Below are 20,576 nucleotides of genomic sequence, written 5' to 3'. Positions count from 1 at the left end.
GTGGACCTTTTCCACGCCTGTCTCACAACTGCATATTTCAGTTGGACTGGTGAATATTATGAACAAATTGAAGAGGTGGCGATAGGCAGCCCAATCAACCCGGTTGTGGCTAACTTTTATAAGGAAAGATTCGAGGCGCAAGCTTTGGTGACAGCACAATACCAGCCATCAACATGGTTTTGGTATGTGGATGACACATTTGTAATATGGGGTCATGGAAAGGAAAAACTTGAGTTCCTAGTTCATCTGAACAGTATACTACATCATAACATCAAATTTATAATGGAGAAAGAAAAAGAGAGGACCTTTCTGTTTCTAGATGTTCTGGTCATGAAGAAATGTAAATAGACTGTGGTCCATACGGTATACCGTAAAGAGACGCAGATGGACCGATACCTGCACCAGGAGTTCGATCACCATCCTGCCTAGAAGCAAGGTATGATAAAAGCTCTGGTAGAAAGGGCAAGAAGAACCTGAGCTAGAAAATTTTATTGAAGAAAAATTACACCTGATTAGGACCTTCTAGGCCAGTGGATACTCTATGGGGGGGATGTGATGAGAGCCATACATTCAAGAAACGCCTCCTTTTCTCCCTTACATTCTTTGAGTTACGGATAGAATTGGACAACATCTGAGAAAATTTGGCATTGAGACCATTTTCAAGCTAACCAAAAAGCTAAGTGAATGTCTCAGGTCAGCCAAATATCAACGGGACGTACTAAAAGCAGTTGGGGTTTACAGTATCCTGTGCAGTTGTGGAGAAGTGTATATAGGCACCACACACACACACACACAAAATCGATATCAACCAGATTATAGTCGAGCGCAAACAAAATTGTAGACTGGGTCAGGTTGACAAGTCAGCCGTAGCAGATCATGTCCTGACCAAGGATCACAAAATTCTATTCGTGAACATCCAAGTGCTATCCAATGACATAAGATATTTTTCACGCATATTTAGAGAAGCAATCGAGATGCAAAAGTGCAAGAACTGCAACAGAAAGGAAGAGAGGATGAAGATCAACAGTGCTTGGTTTCCCATCTCAAAAATGATGAGCAAATTAAAAAATGTTTTTCCAAAGATCTTAGGAACAACTTTGGCCAATGGGGAAAATCTGGCTCAAATGACCAATCCCGATGAAGCAATGTGACTCAAGCAGGGAGAAGACCTAAGTAGTAGCCTTTTGCCCGGAAACATAACAGAGAACACAGGTAATTTGAAATTAACACAGAAATAAAATAAAAAAAGATTGGATTCGGGTGACAGCTTTCAACGAGGTCGGACGTGTGCTATTTCTCTCCGCTGCCGTATCAAGAAATCGACTCGACGGGCGTTAGATGCATAACGCTACGAAGTTCCTGCGTTCGTCGATCTACGGATCTCCAGTCTTCGCCACCGTGCTACTTGGGAATCGCCTTGGATACGCACTCACAGTTGAAAATTGTGCTGCATCGAGGATTCTTCGAGCTGGTGTCTATGGATGTGACCTGTGCTTCGCCAGTGAATGAAGAAATGTGTTTCCCTGTCCCCAGTGTTACGTCTGCCCCTATTTCCCCCCCCCCTTGTGTTTTTCTTCTTGCTGGAATCTTCTAGGATCAAGGTAAGTGGTATTGTATGTGTGAAAAATGGGACGTACATGTCCATTTGCGAGTTCTGAAGTTGATGTTGTTAGGAATTTGTGTTCTTGGGCCTCTGAAGCCAACGAATCTAGCTCATATAGGGACAAATTTCAGTCCTTGTTATTGGACTTTGTTAAAAAAAAAAGGTTGAAAGTGATGATCTTGCTCACGTTGGGCAAAAATGCAAGCTTGCATGTGAGTTTGAACTCATTGTCATGAATGATTTTGTATTATGGGAAACCTCGAATATGGAGGAAAAGTCCCAAAAATTTGAGAATTTCATATTGCACTCTATTACTTATTTCGATGCACTCAATATTGAGTCTTGTAAGCATAAACAGGCTGCCCGGTTCAGAAAAAAATCTGATGCTGTTCCTCTAACCTCTACACCCAGGGAAAATTCTGACAGAATCAAGGAGCCTGGTGTTAGGAAAAAAAAGAAAAAATCCCCAGATAAGCAAAATGCTAAAAACGAATCCCCGACTGGTGCAAACTCTGATGTTACACATTCGCTACCCAATGATTGTTCATCAAGTATTGAGGATGAAGGCACGGTACATAGTGAAATTACTGACCAACTGTCCCGTATTTCAGACAATGTTGAGGAAAAGTCTTCTGTGGATGACCCTAACGGTTCAAATAGTGCTACAATGAGTAGTACTGATGACTCTTCGGGCTCTTCAACTTCAAATATCACTAGCAGTGATGGAACCTTAAATGGACTCAGTTCAAATAGCGAAGAGCATGACGGTAACCTCAGGCCATCTGTCCCGCACATAATTTCCCCAGAACCTAGTCCAACCAATCATGTTAATGGCATACAAACTGTGAATACAGATGCTAGCACCTCTGGAGCACACAGAGTTACACTAAATGCTAATGATATTGCTAACACAATTAATTCTGATGAATTACCTAATGACAAAGTGCAAACATTATCACAGAAGCCCCCCTTGACAAATAAGGATGAGGAAATGGACACTATTATACATAAGGACTTTATTACAGTTACCCACAGAAGGAAAAAAATTTCAAAACCCCCCATTGATGGAAGTAATGTAAACAATGTCTCGCATGGTGCCAATGGCATTGGGAATACGAGAAATAACAAACAGATGGGACACAAAAATATTCCTGCTATTGTCCTCTCTACGTGGGGGAATGATTGGCTCTCTGATTTCGCAGCAATTAAACGTCAATGTGCTGTACCCCCTCAATTTAAGACCACATCTAACACCTTAATCTTTCAAGTGTATACTGAACAGGACCACAGATTGGTCACTAAATTTTTCGATGAGAAAAAATTCAAATATTTCACCTACCACACACCTGGTGAAAGGACTATCAAATTTGTTATCAGAGGATTGCCGGCGAATGTAAACCCGGATGAAATCAAAAAAGACATTGAAATCAAAAACTTCAAACCTGTGAAGGTTACAAATATGAAAAACTTCCACACGGGTAGGGCCCTTCCTCTATTTCTGGTAGAGGTGCCGGTCACGGACAAAAGTTTTGCAAACACAACAGAAATCGCTGACATCACTATACAGGTTGGGAGGTACAGGGGGGTTCAGGGTCCTCTGCAATGTCGTTCCTGTCAAATGTACGAGCACAGCAGCTTTAGGTGCAGGAGAGACCCTGTGTGTGCTTTTTGTAGCGGCCCTCATGAGACAAGGAGCTGTGTTGACAAGGGCAATCAAAAAAAAATCAAATGCTATCACTGTGGGGGCCCCTCATACATCTACTTATTCTGGATGTCCATCCAGGCCCACAGTTGGACTGAATAAAGGAAGAACATTTATCCCCAAAATTCCCCCTGAACTGATGGATAATTCACACATGCAAAGGAATGTGCAGGCTACACAGGCTACTGACGGAAATCTTGATGAAAACACCATATTGTATAATGGATCAACTACAATCAGCCCCTCTACACAATCTAAGAGGTGGAAAATTATTGACACTGAAAAAATGGTGGATGTGAATCAGATTAAACTTAACATAGACAAACAAAAGGAACTTCATAGTGTCACTAGGCCTGGCACTCATCCACTTGCGCTAAAAAAAAACGTTAGTGCAATCGGTGTCTGAGGCCAAGCTGACCCTCACTGAAATACATGCCAGGATTTCATACAGAGAAGTCCTGCATCAACTTTTATTCTTTACGCACAGACATAATATATCTTCAATCTCTGATGTGGACACTGAAATTTCTAATCCCATTCTGACACCCTCGCGAACTCCCTCTTCAACAAATGAAGACAAGGATAAAACTGCTGGAGGGGTAAATCCTGTTGCATTATCCGATACAAATGCTGTATGTCTTGAAATTGAACAGGGAAATGCCCCTGTAACCAGTGTGTCACAAAAAATGCAAATTATGGACTCTGTCGAATACAAGCAGCTTAGTGTTTTTTTTACGAATTTTCTTAAGACTGCTGGATTCACTACTCACAAAATTAATTTAACACTACAAGCTCTGATTGAAATACTTCTTCTCCCCAACAATTAGTAATACACGAGATTCACTACCACGTCCTCTCATGGTAATGGCGTGGAATGCCAATGGCATAAAAAACAAAATTCACGAATTAAAAGAAGAGATATATAATAATCAGGTGGACATAATCTTAATAAGTGAAACATGGCTACTGCCTAGCCAATCCATTAAATTTAATGGATTTACAGGGGTCAGAAAAGACCGCACCTTGAATCGAGGAGGAGGTGTGGCAATTTTTGTGAGGAATACTTTCTCATTTCATGAAATTTCCCTCCCCTCATCTACACAAATGGAGGTAATTGCGATTAACCTGTACATCAACAGATCAACCATGACCTTTTGTGCAGTTTACAAGCCTCCAAGAAATAGTTTGGACATTACTCTTCTCGATCACATATTTAATACCCAGTTACCCACATTTATGGGGGGTGACTGGAACTGCAAGAATGGCATCTTCTACAGTATTGGATCCAATAGAGGGGGCAGGGTCCTCAGGCGCTACTGTCTGAATAATTTTCTCAATATACACTCTTCGGAAACACCCACCCATGTTCCGTCGCAAAGAAGATATAGGCCTGATGTTATTGACTTTGGCATATTGAAAAATTTCCTATTTGATATCAACACCTTTACAAAAAAAATTCTCAGTTCCCCGCATAACCCTGTCTTCTTTGTAATAAATTTCCTATGCCCTCGAAAAAGACATGTTGTGAGGAAGACAGACTGGAATAAGTTCCAGGAACTTTTACAAGTACAACCTACAGTAAACTATGATACAGATCAAATAACGGAATTGGACAGTGCGGTGTCCAATTTCACGGACACTATTTCTACTGCTCTGAGGAATTCATCCACGGAAGTCATTCGCCCCGAACATCAATTTGGTCTCCCGAGGGAAATCTTACAGAAAATTCGTCATAAAAACCGTATACGAGGACTATGGCAACGTTTTCGTCGCAGGTCTGATAAAATAGCTCTCAATAGACTTAACAGAGAGATTCACAATGAAACTCAACACCATGTGAACAGTAGATTCACAGAATTTATTGAGAATGCATCTACTGAGAACAACAACATCTGGAAGGCCTGGAAGTTGTGTAAACCCAAGGGTTTGAACAGTGTGAACAAGCTCATGGGGCCCCAGGGAATTGTTGTTTCGGCGGAGGATATTGCTGAGACGTTTGCTAGTGCATTCCAGAAACAATTTTCCCCCAACCATATACAACATATTGACACACAATACGAACTTAGAAGGAAAGCTGCCGAATACATCCATCATCACTTACATTCTAATCCCCAACATCTGCAACTTACTGATGTCATGGAGGTGTCTGATATTATCTCCAATCTCAATACAAAAAAAGCTTGTGGAGCAGATGGCATCAGTAACCTTACTCTTAAAAATCTTCCTAGTAACATGTTATTCAACTTGACGAACATTTTTAATGCAGCCATAAAAAAACATTACTTCCCAAAGCCGTGGAAGCATGCGATGATTAAAGCCATACACAAATCGGGCTCGGACCCCCCCAGCTTCTTTCCGACCCATAAGCCTGCTCTCCAATATCAGTAAAATTTTTGAAAGGGTCATTTCGACCCGATTGGAGACATACTTAACCACTAATAACATCATTAGACCCGAACAGCACGGCTTTCGCCATGAGCACTCTTGCGTAACGCAGCTCATGAGGGTCACTGATTTTATCACCACTGCAAAAAATAACTACGAGTTTGTCGCGGCGGCTTTCTTCGACATTAGCAAGGCTTTTGACCGATGTGATCACCCGACCCTTCTTGTTAAACTCATTGATCTTGGCTTCCCTCCTCATTATATACTTTTCTTTTATTATTACTTGACCGGGAGAACATTTCAAGTTAAACATGGTGATAGGGTATCCACAGTTAAAAAAATAACAGCATCGGTCCCTCAGGGTAGTGTGCTCGGCCCTCAGCTTTTCTTGATATACATCAACTCCTTTCCGGCACCACAGGTGGGCATACTTGCCCTTTTTGCAGATGACGCTGTGGTGCTGTGTAACGCCAGGAAAGCCTCGCAAGCCGTTAACAACCTGCAGGAGACAACTGATGAAATTATGGACTGGTGTGAAAAAAACGATCTAGTACTCAACCAGGAGAAATGTCAGTTTGCATGGTTTGCTAGTAGAACCAAGATCCCACCCTACAGACGATTATTTATTGGTGAGCACCCCTTGAGACCTGCACGAAAGGTGAAATATCTAGGGTGTATTTTGAATAAGACCATGACATTTACTCCTCATATTAAGTATGCCTGTAACAAGACCAATAGCATTTTGGGGGCTCTCAACAGGATTATTTTCCCTGAGGCGAAGCTCTCGATTAAGAATAAAATTTTACTCTTTAAGTCAATTCTTCGACCCACCCTCCTGTATGCCTCCCCTGTTTGGGCGCATGCCTCGATAACTAACATTCGAATTCTTCAACGATCTCAAAACAAAATCCTAAGGCGCTTTACCGGTGCCCCTTGGTACGTCAGGAATGAAAACATCCGCAGAGATCTTCAGTTAGACAAAATCTTTACCTACATTAAGCAGCTTAATAAAAAACAGTATGAGGCCATGGAAAGCTCAAATTTTGAACACATCAAAGAGTTGGTTAATTATAATGTGGCCCCTACCCCCAGAACTTCGGCCAGAAGAATCACCTTCCGTAGGCCTAAACAGATTTTCCATCTCCGATGGGAAAATCTTAGATAAATAACCGGCTAAGTTGACTATTGTACATAGCTCTTGTTTTGCATTATTGTAACTTATTCATATATCTGCATTTGCACTGTTTATCTTACTCGCATATACTCGCATTTACTCACATTACTCGCATTTATATGAAAAATTGAAAAAAAAACAAAAAAAAACTTCTCCCTTAATGAGGGGGACATGCTTTGAACTGGTGTAAATTATATTCTTTTTGATGTGGTGGACTTTTGTTTTTTGGAACTCGCAAATTTTTGTTTTTCACATGTACATGCTCACTGCCTCTTTCAGCTAACCTCCTTTGCTGGTGTGGGGTGCTTGTGACTGTTGGTTGTGGTGGCATATTTTTTGACTTCCTTACCTGGCAGAAAGATTTGATGACCATGACGCACGGATTTGTCCTCTTTATTCTACACATTCACACACTCTCACTACTAACAGACAAACTCTTCTCTCTTCATAGGCCTATCTTGGCCTGTTTGGACGTCCCACTATCAGCCCTTTGGAGCTGGGGATGGGGGTAAGCATCTGATGCTGGTCTGGTCTGGTGATCATAACGGATTCAGGTGACAGCCTTCGAGGAGAGAGGACGTGTTCTTCGTTGCTCCAGTTTTCGACGACGTTAGTATCATAACGCGTTGGCTCATCTATAGTAGTACGGACTTCACTTATCCTACGGTGTTAAGTGCGATCTGATTCTTCGGAGATAATGATTGGCTTCCAGCACATCTGCAGTGTGGAAAAACGGTCATCTTTGATCCTGAGTGTCCCATCGCTCTCAATATTGTGATATGTGTGTGTTCCCCCCCCCCCCAGTGCAAAGTCTGCCCCTTCTTTCTCCCCCCTTGTGTTTTTTATTGTGGATTTCAAGTTTTTCTTCATGAGTTTTCTCTTGGATACTTATTTCAGGTAAGTTCTGTTCATATTTGTGAGTGCTCATGGGGCTTATTTGTCCATTTGCAAATCCTGATAATATTTTGGTGGTTAAAAAATTGTGTTCACTTGTGGAAGAGTATCATGAATCACCTGATCAGGGTGAAAGATTTGAAAAGCTTGTGTTTCAATGGCTAAAAAATAGTTATGATGAGGGGAACTCACTTTCTAGAAATGATGAATGCGACACAGCTAAAAATTTAGAGGCTGTATTTTCTGTGTATGTACAGCTGCTTGAATCCACTGCTGAAGAAGAGGAAAAGTTGCATGAAATGGTGCTTAAGGCTGCAAAATCCTTTTTTGAGGATTTAAATGTTAGAACATGTATTCACAGCAGTAAACTTAGGTTCAAAACTGTAGTCCCTAAAGTCAGTGGAACCCCCTCAGTGGAACCTGTCACTAAGAAAAAGAAAAAAAAGGGATAAAAAAAAGATTAGGATGAAAAGGAGCTGTCTAAATGAAGCGAGAAATGGGGAACCTAATATGGCACCTCAAATTTGTGAATCACTTGATGCTAAAAATGATTTAATTAGGGAAAACTGTAAGAATAGTGTTAACAAGTTAAATAAAAAACTTGATTATGACTCGCTAACAACATCAGGGTCTAGTAGTGATTCATGTGATACTTGCACCACTAGCACAAGTAGTACTAGTAGTTCTACATATGAAACTTCAGGTGAAATGTCATCAAAAAACAACAATACTACTTTTGATTCGTTTGTCCCTAGTGATACTTCCTTACCCAATTTGGACATTCAAAATAGCACTTTGAACATTTCTGGAGATAATACAACTAAAAATATCTCCATATCCACTATTGAGGGGAAATCTAATTTAAGGGAAACTGCTTTGTTAGCAGAAAACAACACAGATGACTCTGGTGATAATGAACATAGTCAAATACTTGTTATGCACACTGATGTTAGTGATAACATGGAAAACTTAGCAAATAGGTCAAACTCAACTACACAATCTGGTGACATGACTAATAAAAAAGAACATAGTAATGATTCACAAGATGAAATTGCAGAGAGTACGGATGGATTTGCTGTAGTAATTTGCAATAAAAAAAGATAAGATAAATCTTCAGGACTGAAATTAAATCTTAATGAAGGTACAAAAGATAAACAAACTTGTGATCAGCAAAATAACTCTAACACAGGGAATAATGAGGAGGGATTTACAACAGTCACAAGGAATAGAAAGAAAGGTAATATTCCCCCCATAATTTTAACAGACTGGAGTAATAATTGGTTAAGTGACTTTAGTGAAATTAAGACAAAGTGCGAATTCCCTCCACAACAAAAACCTACGGGGGATAAGATGGCATTCCAGGTATTTTCGGAAAAAGATCATAGAGTAGTTACAAAGATATTTAATGAAAAGAGATTCAAGTATCATACCTATCAGATTAGGGGTGATCGAACTATAAAATTTGTTATAAGAGGGCTACCAGCCAACATAAAAACAATGGATATTGCAGAAGATCTTAAAAAACAGGGTATACAGACTGAAAAAGTAACAAACATGAAAAACTACTCTAGTGGTAGAATTTTACCACTATTTTTAGTGGAAGTAACTATTGAGTTCAAGAATTTTGCTAACATAACACACATAGGAGACATACCAATCAGTATTGAGAGATATAGGGGGAATCAGGTTCCCCTACAATGTAGAAACTGCATGATGATTGGTCACAGTTCGTATTTTTGTAAAAATATGCCCATCTGTTCATTCTGTTCGGGAAATCATGAAACCAGAAGTTGTGCTGTAAAGGGTGATAAAAAATTTTTGAAGTGTCATTTTTGTGGTGGCCCTCATACTGCTCGCTATCCTGGTTGTCGATCCAGACCGGGTTTTGTGACTAAAAATACTCGTACATTTCTGCCCTTGTTACCTACTGCACTTAAACCCCCTGTTGCAGAAGAATTTCCCTCATTAATTGGATCTAATGAGGATGAATTCAATATTGGAGGTTCCTCGCTTTTTGTGAGGTCCTCAAAAGGAATTTTAAACTCTGATGCTGACATGAAAAAACCCTCTCGTGAAGAACTTGAGAAGGAATTAAATGACCTCAAACAGAGGCAAGAAGAATTACACAATACTATACGTGCAGGTACCCACCCACTTGGTCGTGAAAAAAGTCACAAATCTTTAGAAGAGTTGCAAATTGATTTACAAAATCTGTTACATAGAGAAGTTTTGCATGATGTTATTACCCACACAGATGAAATTGATATGAGTGGTATTGACACTTCTCATGAAGAGACACTTCATGATTTTGAGGAAGGTAAAACAGCTATCCCAGTAAGAGACACTGAAATTACTAAAAACACATCAGTTTTGCACAATTCGGAAGTGCAAAATGAGGATGTTGAAAGGTGCTCTCCAACGGAGAACAACACACTTATCAAAAGTTTTGACAAATTACTTAAATCAGCTAGTATTGACCCTACTAAAGTACAGCTAATTATCGAAACTCTGATTAAAATTTTGGAAATTCCCAACAATTACACAATTAATTAATGCCCCCCCCCCAGGCCACTTTGTCTAATGGCCTGGAATGCTGGTAGCCTGAGAGGCTCAAAAGAACTTTTTAAACAAACTCTATGATTACCAGGTGGACATAGCACTTATTAGTGAAACTTGGCTCCTTCCGAGCAACAAATTTGATGTTAATGGTTATCAATGCATTAGAAATGATCGAACTCATAATCGTGGAGGAGGAGTTGCACTGTTTGTGAGAAATCATATCCCTTGTCAACAATTTCCTCTGCCAAACTCACATAACATTGAGGCTGTTGCAGCCACAATTTTTATAAACAGAGTCAAAATGAGATTCTGTGCTATCTATAAACCACCCAATAATCTTTTAGATCTGGAACTTTTGAGAGAAATCTTCAACACTTCCATTCCGGTAATGGCAATTGGTGATTGGAATTGCAAATCATCACTGTTCTACTCTAGAACTACTAACAGGCAAGGCAGGATTCTGAGGAAATTCTGTCTAGATAATTTTTTGGATGTCATCTCATCACCTGAACTAACGCACCATCCTCCACAAAATATTGGTCAACCTGATGTCATAGATTTTGGCATTGCAAAAAATTTTTTACATGATATCCAAATGCATGTAAAGCCTATTCTTTACTCAGCACACAATCCGCTTTTCGTGTCTATTAACTTTTTAATACCTAGGAAAAAACAAATTTTGAAACAAGTTGACTGGGCTAAATACACTGAAATTTTGGGAAACCTACCTACGTTAGAGCTAAATGAACCCAGTGCACATGACATTGATCAGGCAGTTGAACATATATCTGCACTTATCAAGAACACAATTAATGAGGTGAAAGAAGAGAAAGAGATATTAGCAATAAAAATTTTGGTATCCCCAAAGAAATTCTTGATAAAATCCAGTATAAGAATAGGGTGAGAAAGAGGTGGCAAACTTTTAGAGGTAACATTGATAAAATCATACTAAACAAGCTTCAAATGGAAATTAAAAAGGAAGTGGCTGCTCATGTAAATGAAAGATTCACGGATTTCATAAGTAACGTGACAGCTGAGAATGGACAATTGTGGCGTACTTGGAAATTGTGTAAACCAAAAGACATTAGGATTAATAAATTAAAAAATAATGCAGGGAATTTTGTCTATACAGATCAGGAAATAGCTGATTCCTTTGCTGAGGGATATGAAAGACAGTTCACTCATAACACAAATCAACCTTTAACAACTTCACAAAGAATTAGACACAGGGTTGCACAATATTTACATCATCATGGCAGTATCACAAACACTCTTATGGAACTTACTTCTACAAATGAGATTCGGGAAATAATAAACAAATTGGATGTCAAAAAAGCGACTGGAATTGATGGTATTAGTAATAAAGCACTTAAATGTCTTCCAGTCAATATTCTGAACTCTGTTAATAATATTTTCAATGCAGCAATTCAAAACAACTATTTTCCTACGCCTTGGAAAAAATCAATTATTAAAGCTATACACAAGATGAATACTGATCCCCTAATTGCTCAAAACTTTAGGCCTATCAGCCTCCTGAGTAATTTTAGTAAGGTCTTTGAGAGAATTATTGCCCCGAGACTAACACAATATATGCAAGTCAACAACATTATCAGACCTGAACAACATGGTTTCAGGGCAGAGCACTCATGTGTAACACAACTTATCAGGGTTACAGAGTTTATTACTGAGGCATTCAATCATTTTGACTTTGTGGCTTCAGCTTTTTTGGACATCTCAAAGGCGTTTGATCGCTGTGATCATGCTACATTTGCTGTCAAAAATGATTGATATAAAATTCCCGCCTCATTATATAATTTTCTTCTATAATTACCTCTTGGGAAGAACTTTTCAAGTGAGAATACAGGACAAATTGTCGGCTGTCAAAACCATACAAGCCTCTGTCCCACAGGGCAGTGTCTTGGGGCCACAACTATTTTTATTGTACATAAATGATATTCCTAGTCCACAAAATGGAACCATTGCATTATTTGCTGATGATTGCGCAATACTGTGTAGCAGCAGGGATGCCACACAGGCGTTAGATAACTTACAAGAAACTATTGATTACATTGAGACATGGTGTGACAAATCAGCCATTAAACTGAATTTCGACAAATGTAAATTTGTATGGTTTACGAGACGACGGAAACTCCCAAGACAACCACTCCTAATTGGAAACAGCATCTTGAGACCTGTCGGACAGGTCAAATACTTGGGGTGCATATTAAATAAAAATCTTTCGTTTACTTCGCACGTTGAATACGTCAAAAATAAAACCAATAGAGTTTCGGGGATGCTTAACAAGATCACATTTCCTCAAGCGAAACTTACGCTCAAAAACAAGGTAATTCTTTTCAAATCTATTATTAGACCAACTATGCTTTACGCGTCTCCTGCTTGGTCACACTCATGTAAGATGAATATAAGGAATATACAGACGGTGCAGAATAAATTTCTTAGAAGATATACCAGAGCACCTTGGTGTATTAGAGGAATTAACATCAGGAATGATCTTAATATTCCCCACATTTTTGATTATATTAAAAAAATAAATGGAGAACAGTTTGAAAGGATGAGGGAGTCAGAGCATCAGCACTTGAGAGATATTGTTGAATATGATATTCATGTGTTGGGGAAATACAGAAGACCTCAACAAATTTCACACTTGGACTGGAATCTATTGTAAAACTCATTTCTGGAACATTTTTGATAAATTGAAAAATTCTTGAATCTTCAGATTTCAATCCTCCTTCAGATGTTTTTGTTGTCATGATTAATATTTTCCAAATTCATTTTGTTAATTTCGATGAGCACTCACTGAACAGAACTGTGATTAGTGTTTTTTACTCTCATTTTCTTGTATGTGATGATACTATACATTGTATCTTTTGGAACTTCTTAATAACAACTGAGGTTTTTGCGCTGCGACACCCATGCAGTGTTTTTTGTCCTCTTTTTTTCCACCTTTGAACTTGAATAATTATTTGACTGATGTTGTTAGAATGTGTGCCTGCTTCTAGATTCAAAGATTTTGGTTGTGGTGGCGACTTACCCTGACTCAATTTTGTATTAGTCTGATGTTTAAATCCCATTTCTTTCCTCTTTTTTTCTTCTAAATTTTTTCATTTTTCTCTCTTCATAGGCCTTCTTGGCCAGTTCGTAAGCCGACAGTCATCCCTAAAAGGATGGGAATCGGCTCTAAATTCTATTCTGGTCTGGTCTGGTGGTGGCTGATCATAACAAAAATCAGTTTGTGCTGAAATTCAGAGTTTTTCATGTTGTCATACGTGAAATTTTTAACTATGACCGAGCACCAACTCCATGAATCTCGGCACGGAAAAAGACCTATAGAAGGCCACAGCAAATCTTTCATCTCCATTTGGGAGAACAAAAGATAGTATATGTGTGTAAATATTAAATATGATATCTACTTGACACCTATTTATCTAATTTTTCATTGCACCTATTTACTCAATTGTCTTTTTTTTTGCTTTTGATATGTATATTTTCATCATAATATTCTAACTATCTTGGCACCTATTATACTCTTTGTATTATCCTGTTAACTTATTTTTGTGATAAATATTACTCCATTTCTTCCTTGGCACCTATTTAATTGCATTTATATCAAAATATGTAAAAATTGAAAAAAAATTGATTGATGGTTAATTTGAGTGCCTTGTTTATACCATCTGATTACATGTGATATCGACTGGTAATAGTGAACTGTCTAAAATCAGTTTTTTGGTAAACATAAAATTTTGTGTAATAAAAATTTGAGGTTAAATTTAAATCCCTTGAAATCATTTACAGAGCTTGCTTTGGAATTCGCATGTGCATGTACATAACCACTGTACTGTTATTTTTTCTGAACTGTTTTTTCCTTTGGTAAAGAGAGAAAAAAAATTGTAAGAAGAAATGTTGTGGCAGCATTTCTCCAATTGAATCAACTGGGCACAAATTCTTTAGCAATGACCGACCAGGACCATTCCTCCCAAATATGACAAATTCTCCTTTTTTTTTTCACACATACATACACTGACATTAAAACAAACATTTTTTCCCTTCTTCATAGGCCCATCAGTAGTCCCACAGTCAGCCCTCACGGAGCTGGGAATGGGGGGAAAAACTTTGATTCTGGTCTGGTGGTGCATAATTCTTGAAAATGTTTGACACCTGTGCAAACAAAATGTTGAAAGACAAAAACGTCAGCCAAAAAACCCTGAACTGAAAACTTTCAAATTGAATTCTAATTTATGTTACTGTAATTAAGTTAAGTATAATTATGTTACTGTAATTAAGTTAAGTATAATTATGTTACTGTAATTAAGTTAAGTATAATTATGTTACTGTAATTAAGTTAAGTATAATTATGTTACTGTAATTAAGTTAAGTATAATTATGTCACTGTCAAATATTAATTAGATTCTTTTAAAAAATATATGCAAATATTCATTATGATTATGCTAAAAAATGGCTAACGGCCTCAATGATAATCAGTGAACAGGTTGTATTTGCAAAAAAACTATCAATGCTCTTTGCCAAAACCTAGTTCAGAACCAAAAAACAGTTGACTTACCACTTGGCTGCTGCGTGAAAAACACATTGAAAGTTCTTTGCCTGGGTTGTGGTGTAAGGATTGGTGCCCAGACATTTAAATCATAAATATAGATATCATTCCATTCCCACACTTCAATTAAATGAAATTAGAGTTGTTTTTGTAGCATAGAAATATCTCTTAGTTAAACTCACTTTCTATGCGGCTTTGCATGTATAAAGATTCGCATATAAGTAGTTCTCTGGGCTGCTCATAATTCTTTAGCAGGGACCCCCTTTTTAAAATATTCGAAATGTAATTCAAAACCCGTTTTGGCCTGACTCCAGCCGCAAGGTAAGATGGTGATGAGTAGTACCTTGGCAAGTCCAGTTTATTTTGTGTTTGTGGAATTGCAACAGTTCATATACTGATAATATATTCTTTTATATTTGTGAATCACTTGTTTTATTAATTGATCTAATTTTACCTCGGTACAAAATTGCAATTGAATATTTGGTTATAACCTTCTGCCTGAGTGCACCATATCCCTTGCACCTTTGTTTAAATAACCCTTGGATCAGGCTCAGGCTGAGAAGTCCAGTCTACCACGAGGATGCCTACCACAGATGTGGATGAAACATTTGGTAGTAATTCCTCTGGACCATCTCTTTAGTCCAGAATCTTTTGGTTGACTCAGATTGTGGAAACCTACATTCTTCTATTTCAAGTTTCTCATAAGATATCAACTTAGGTTCTGTCAAGTTTAAAAATATTCCAAATGTTATATTTCTTGTATTCTTCATTTTTTGTTTTTTGGGATTAAGATTTCCTGTGCTGTAATTAAGTGCTGCGTAAGTAATTTCCTGTGCTGATTAAGATGCTGTGAGATGTTCCATTGATAATATTTTATGTGTTGACCAAAGGGGGATGACTCTTCTCCCCTCACACAAATTTGGTTTCTTGAAGAGTACAGTCTATTTTTGACTATATTCAAGGCTGTGCTTTGGTTTTCATCTCTCTTGGAATCGCTACAAAATCAGTGTTCATGCATGTCATAATTAATGAACACCATCAGTCTCTTGGATCATAAAAGTCTTGGAAGAAATATCAATCCAATTATCCACCCAAATACTGGTCATACAGCAGGTGCTATGTTGTAGAACATATACATTTATTTTTCTATCTTTTTATCCTTCTCAGTCTTCAAGATTATTTTGAATTTTCAAGTTTTTCACTATTATTTTTAATTGTAAAACTGCCTAAAATTAGTTTTTGCTGACATAAGTATAAATACGTTTATGACATCTTAAACTAATTTTGAGGTCACTGCGATGATTTCATTCAGCTAAGTAGACTTTTTAAAGTGCGGTTTAGTGTCTCCCACAATTTAATTTCTTCACTTCAAAATATGGAAGACAGATGGGTGCACCAGTGAGAACACAGAGCAAGCTTAACTCTGACAATATATAGGTTAAATGCAACACACACTTGGAACACACATTTCGGCATGTAACGATTTGTCAGAAACTCTGGAGAGGAATGTGTACAAGGTCCATGTACAGTTAAGTATTAAGTGCCTCCTACAGGAAATACATAGTGAGGAGGTTATATAATAATCCTCCCCCCCCCCCTCCCAATCTCTTTTGGAGGCAAAAATTTGAGGAAAATCTTAGAAAAGAATATCATATGAACATGGTATATTTTTAGTTGATGTAATTTGAATTTCAAATTCAAATTTGTTTCACCTACACATTTGCACAAATACAGGAATTGATAATTGTTGATTCAATTCAAAACTCATGGAACAAATTTTGAAGAACTGAATTTGACTGAAAATGTTTTTTTGTTTTTTTCGCAGGCAGCTTGGACTCGATTTAGTTCCACGACTCAACAGTGAAGTTGTTGATTGTGAATCTTTAAGTCCAGTTGAGTTGCACCAAGTGGTACGTGATTCAAGTGTTTTGTTATTCTTTAACACAAATAAATGTATTAAAAGTACTTATATTTATTTCCCAATAAAATTATTAATAAAAAATTCTATGCTTATCATTAGAAAAAATAATAAAAATATATAAGTTTAATCTTCTCAGATATTTGACGTGGATTTTTACTTGGTATAAAAGTAAATACTAGAATGTCTCAGAATTTGTTCACTTCACAATCACAGTATCTATTCCAAGACCAAAACTAAGTACTCTAGGTACAGCTGGAGCTAACATGGATTTTGACATCCTTTATAATGTTGAGGTTTAAACAAGTTAAAGGGTATATTCATTGTCTCACCACCTCCATGGTTTTGGCCCTGGATAATATAGGTACAGTTGATGCCACTCATTAAAATCACTGATGTTATCATTTGGGTATTGTTATAACTTTGGCAAAGAACGAAACAAACCAATACCATGACATGGGAAAAATTTTGTTTATTGTTATCAGGACTTTTTTATGTTTTTTTATTTTTCATTGAAAATTTATTTCCACATTTTGAAGCTAAGGTTTAGCCAAAGTTATTTTTCCCCCTGTAAGTTATCATTATCATCCTGCAAGACTGTGAAAGAGGCACGAAGATGTCCTCGCTCCCTCCTGTCTTGTTGACAAACATTTTCACAATCAGTTCATTGTATTCGCAGTGACACATGTACCTGTTGAACTGCTTTTGCAATGGCTTTCCTATAGCGAAGGCAAACATATGAAGTCCTTTGCTTTAGTTCTTGATCAGTTTCTTTTAGTTGACCAGATTCAAATTTCTTTTTCCAAGAGACCCCTGGTAAGTCTAGATACGACTCTGACAGGTGACAGGTACGTAAGCATCCTGTCTGATCACCTGCACCCATTCATGTCCATTGTGCATTCTGACGGACTTGGGCAATTTCAGCAGGACAATGTGACACCCCACACGTTTAGAATTGCTACAAAGTGGCTCCAGGAACAGTCTTCTGGCTTTAGACACTTCCGCTGGCCACCTAAATCCCCAGACATGAACATTATTGAACATATCTGGGATGCCTTGCAACATGCTGTTCAGAAGAGATCTCCACCCCCTCTTACTCCTATGGATTTATGGACAGCCCTGCAGGATTCATGGTGTCAATTACCTCCAGCACTACTTCAGACATTAGTCGAGTCCATGCCACGTCGTGTTGCTGCACTTCTGCGGGCTTGCAGGGGCCCTACACGATATTAGGCAGGTGGACCAGTTTTTTTGGCTCTTCAGTGTATAATGCTAGTAGCTCAAAGCCCAAACAGTTTAGGTTGGGGTGACATGCAGAAAGTTGTACGCTTTCCTTGCCATCTTAGTTATAGTAGAGACCATTTTTATTTATGGTAATGATTTGGCAGCAACATCAGGGTGACATCATTCTTTGGCTGCCCCAGTTTGTAGAGGAAAAGAGGTCTTTTCCTCAAACTCTAGGATTAAACTTGTAGAATCTCACACTTCCTTTATGATGGGTAGCAGAGAGCTAAAATAATAATAATAGCATTTTTTTAACTAAGCGATAAAGTACTAAAGTCATTTTATTACGTGAAATTGTTTTTAGCATTTGAAATTTCAAGAATTTGCTTGATTTTTTCTCAAACAATGGGTGTAAAATATGCACATATTTATAGATTTTATATCATTTATGGTTTTTATTTTCAGCATTTGAGAAGCTCAGAAAATGTTGCAGGACCTTTAGTAAGTTATTTAATTTATTTGTGCATTTTAATTATTTTTTTCCATTAATTTATTTCTCACATCACTAGAAAGAAAATAAACATGTATTGAAGTAATTTGTCTTCAATTTAATTCAATGCCATTGTCTAATACAATTTAATTCAATGCCATTGTCTAATACAATTTAATTCAATGCAATTCAATACAATTTAATTCAATGCAATTCAATACAATTTAATTCAATGCAATTCAATACAATTTAATTCAATGCAATTCAATACAATTTAATTCAATGCAATTCAATACAATTTAATTCAATGCAATTCAATACAATTTAATTCAATGCAATTCAATACAATTTAATTCAATGCAATTCAATACAATTTAATTCAATGCAATTCAATACAATTTAATTCAATGCAATTCAATGCAATTTAATTCAATGCAATTCAATACAATTTAATTCAATGCAATTCAATACAATTTAATTCAATGCAATTCAATAAGAATGATTTTTATATTTGCTTTAAAGTTTTGTATAATTGTCAATTCTAATTGTTGATATGAATACAATTTTAATTTGTCAGTGACTCATGCAGAAATAAAAAACAAAGATGTGAAAAGTAATATAAAATGTGATATTGTTATTGATAATTAATGAATGCTTATTATAATGGATAAAAAAATTTTTTACCCACCATTCTATCATCAGTTTTAAGGTAGAAGATTTTCAAGCTCTTTGATAATCATGAACAAGTGCATAAATGATACTAAATGCATAAACTAAATTCAATTCATAATGAACACATCAGCTGTCTAATTAATTTCTTTTTTTTTCCCTTCTTTAAAAGTTTAAAGCTAATAAAATGAATTTTTCTGATAAAAAAATTTTATTAATACATTTAAACTGACTTCATGTTCTTGATTGTTTTTAAAATCACCCACAAAAAAAATTATGATAATTGAAATAATTACTAATTATTTTTAAAAAATTGAAATAATTAAATAAAAAATTGCTGTGATGGTAAATGCCATCGTAACCACCTGACTAGTTAACCAGTAATATATTTCTGTCAAATCAGACAATTGAATGTTATTTTCAGCACATCAAGATTTCAGTATACTGTTTTATGTAAGAATAATTTTACAGATGTATAATTTTTATTTAACCACTTCTCTGTTTAATTTGTTTTTTAAAAACTATCTATATGCTCATCCAAAATATATCTTATCGTTTTCCCCCAGAAATTACTAGATAATTGGCAAAATATGTGTGGAATATATCATTTATTGGCCAAAATAGTATATGAAACCAAATGTTCATTTTGAAGTTTGGTTACCTATCAATATCATCAAAATGTGATGATTGTAAACAGGAGTTTTGAATATGAGATATCCACATCACATGAATAACACATATGAATGTCTTGCACTCACTGTATACAAAACCAGTCGTTTGTTCCCTACAAGAGAGAAAATTTAGAGGAGTATTTTAATAGTTTTTTTTAATATTAATCATCTTTCACAATTTTTCTTTTATCTAAATTTTAGGGTAAAGGAACCACAAAAAGAAAAGAAGCAAAGAAAGCTGCAAATCATCATTTGTATCTTTGTTTGAGAGATTTTAGCTATAATTTAGGTGAAGATGTAGAAATTTTCTTCTCTCTGTATGATGCTCAGCTGGCTGAGTTCATAAGGTATACAATAGTTTATTACTATATTGAAAGTGTTATTTTGTTATAAGGTGGTTATGAAATTTAAATTTCTTTGAACATAATAATCAAATTTTCTAATTATTTTTTTTCCAGTGAAAGGTTTCTAGTCAGGTTTACGAGGTCTGGGATGTCTCACTTCATGTTGCATAACCATTGTACAGTTTTTACAGTAAGTCATTCTTTCTATTTTCCACTACCATTATTCTGAACAATATTCCCTCTAAGCTGTATGTCGGTGTGGTGAAAATATACTTTCACACAAACAAAATCATTGTATGTACTCCATTGTTGTGCCTAGCATATTGTAATTTTTTTGCACAAATAAAACAGGTCCACTCTGGTTAAAAAAAAG

At 36.6% G+C, this 20,576-nt stretch overlaps 1 protein-coding gene across 2 annotated transcripts in view; it reads left to right on the top strand.

The window, feature by feature from the left end:
* spg (dedicator of cytokinesis spg) overlaps positions 1-20,576 on the top strand; it is a 121,915-nt gene that overhangs the window by 26,577 nt on the left and 74,762 nt on the right. For both annotated transcript variants that reach the window (XM_089242572.1, XM_089242571.1), the window contains exons 7-10: positions 16,713-16,797; positions 18,495-18,530; positions 20,061-20,206; positions 20,318-20,393. In XM_089242572.1, coding sequence (XP_089098698.1) covers positions 16,713-16,797; positions 18,495-18,530; positions 20,061-20,206; positions 20,318-20,393 — 343 coding nt within the window. The remainder of the gene's footprint in view (positions 1-16,712; positions 16,798-18,494; positions 18,531-20,060; positions 20,207-20,317; positions 20,394-20,576) is intronic.

This window comes from Pholcus phalangioides, unplaced genomic scaffold, assembly GCF_987345545.1.
Source record: "Pholcus phalangioides strain wild (caught in Gottingen) unplaced genomic scaffold, Ppha-v1.0 ptg000015l_1, whole genome shotgun sequence".
NCBI lineage: Eukaryota > Metazoa > Arthropoda > Arachnida > Araneae > Pholcidae > Pholcus > Pholcus phalangioides.
The sequence above is the reverse complement of the archived record's forward strand: the minus strand, read 5'-3'. Positions and strand labels throughout refer to the sequence as shown.